General features: G+C 33.9%; 1 protein-coding gene across 1 annotated transcript; it reads left to right on the top strand.

The window, feature by feature from the left end:
* Positions 1 to 640: 640 nt before the first annotated feature.
* On the top strand, positions 641 to 967 carry TM35_001691000 (uncharacterized protein; the record flags this gene model as incomplete). Its single annotated transcript, XM_029031952.1, has 1 exon — positions 641 to 967. A coding segment is annotated over one exon (327 nt), but the record flags the coding sequence as incomplete, so codon positions are not given.
* Position 968: the final 1 nt, after the last annotated feature.

Raw genomic sequence — 968 nt, 5'->3', positions numbered from 1 at the left:
ATACGTATATCAAACCATTCGTGTACGCTGCGGAAATCAGCACAGCGTTCTGCAACGAAACAATCGTACAGCTATTGAATTGTTCTGCTTTTTATCCATGGATTGTACAGCTTGCGGTATCTGGAGTTTCCTTTAAGTTTTTATCTTTTACTAAATAATTATCCCAAATGGTATAGCTATGGAGAGGAACTACAATATAACCTAATTCTTTCATACAGGAATTCCTACGTCATTCACCTCCACTAAAATCAGACAATTCTCCGTTATGAAGTGTGACTGGCATTGATTATGCAGGACCTGATAGATTCAGAGGTAAACGCAATTCATTACAGTTTCGAATATTGAAAAGAATAAATAAGAGTTCAACGGGACTAAATGAAAATGCACAAAACGAAACTTTTCAACGGTTTGTGATTAATGAGAGTTCTAGTGGTGACTTTTCTTAGACTGATTTGTATTGTATGAAAAAAAGTTTTAAATGAAAATATGAAAACAAAACTCCAAATTAACAAATGAATATTTAAAAAAACATGAGCACCCAACAAACAATGGGATCTTTTTCTATTCATTTATTTGGAGTAAGAATGGATGTTCTCTACAGTAAAATGATAGGCGCACTATTGAAGTAAAACCCAACAGGATGAGAAGAATTAAAAAATATGATATTTCTCAGTTTTTTAACATCATCACTTTGTGTCCCACATCACTCGTCTTTACTGTCAGAATGGATAACAGAAAACTGCTATGTAGTTTACATTTCAATAACCATCACAATCATATTACATGGCCTTGGACTCAATGGGACTGCACTGAGAAGTTTCTACATGAGCCAGAGCTCACCTACAGTATTAGCAACAACAATAACAACATCAGCTTAATGTGGTATTCTGTTACTACTACTGACATTGACTTCTCTCTTCTCCTTGTTGTTGATGTAACGTATAATCGAATAAAACAAGAATTATTTT

Source organism: Trypanosoma theileri (assembly GCF_002087225.1).
Source record: "Trypanosoma theileri isolate Edinburgh chromosome Unknown TM35_Tth_169_V1, whole genome shotgun sequence".
Classification (NCBI taxonomy): Eukaryota; Euglenozoa; class Kinetoplastea; order Trypanosomatida; family Trypanosomatidae; genus Trypanosoma; species Trypanosoma theileri.
Note: the sequence above shows the minus strand (reverse complement) of the source record. Positions and strands in the feature narration are given on the sequence as shown.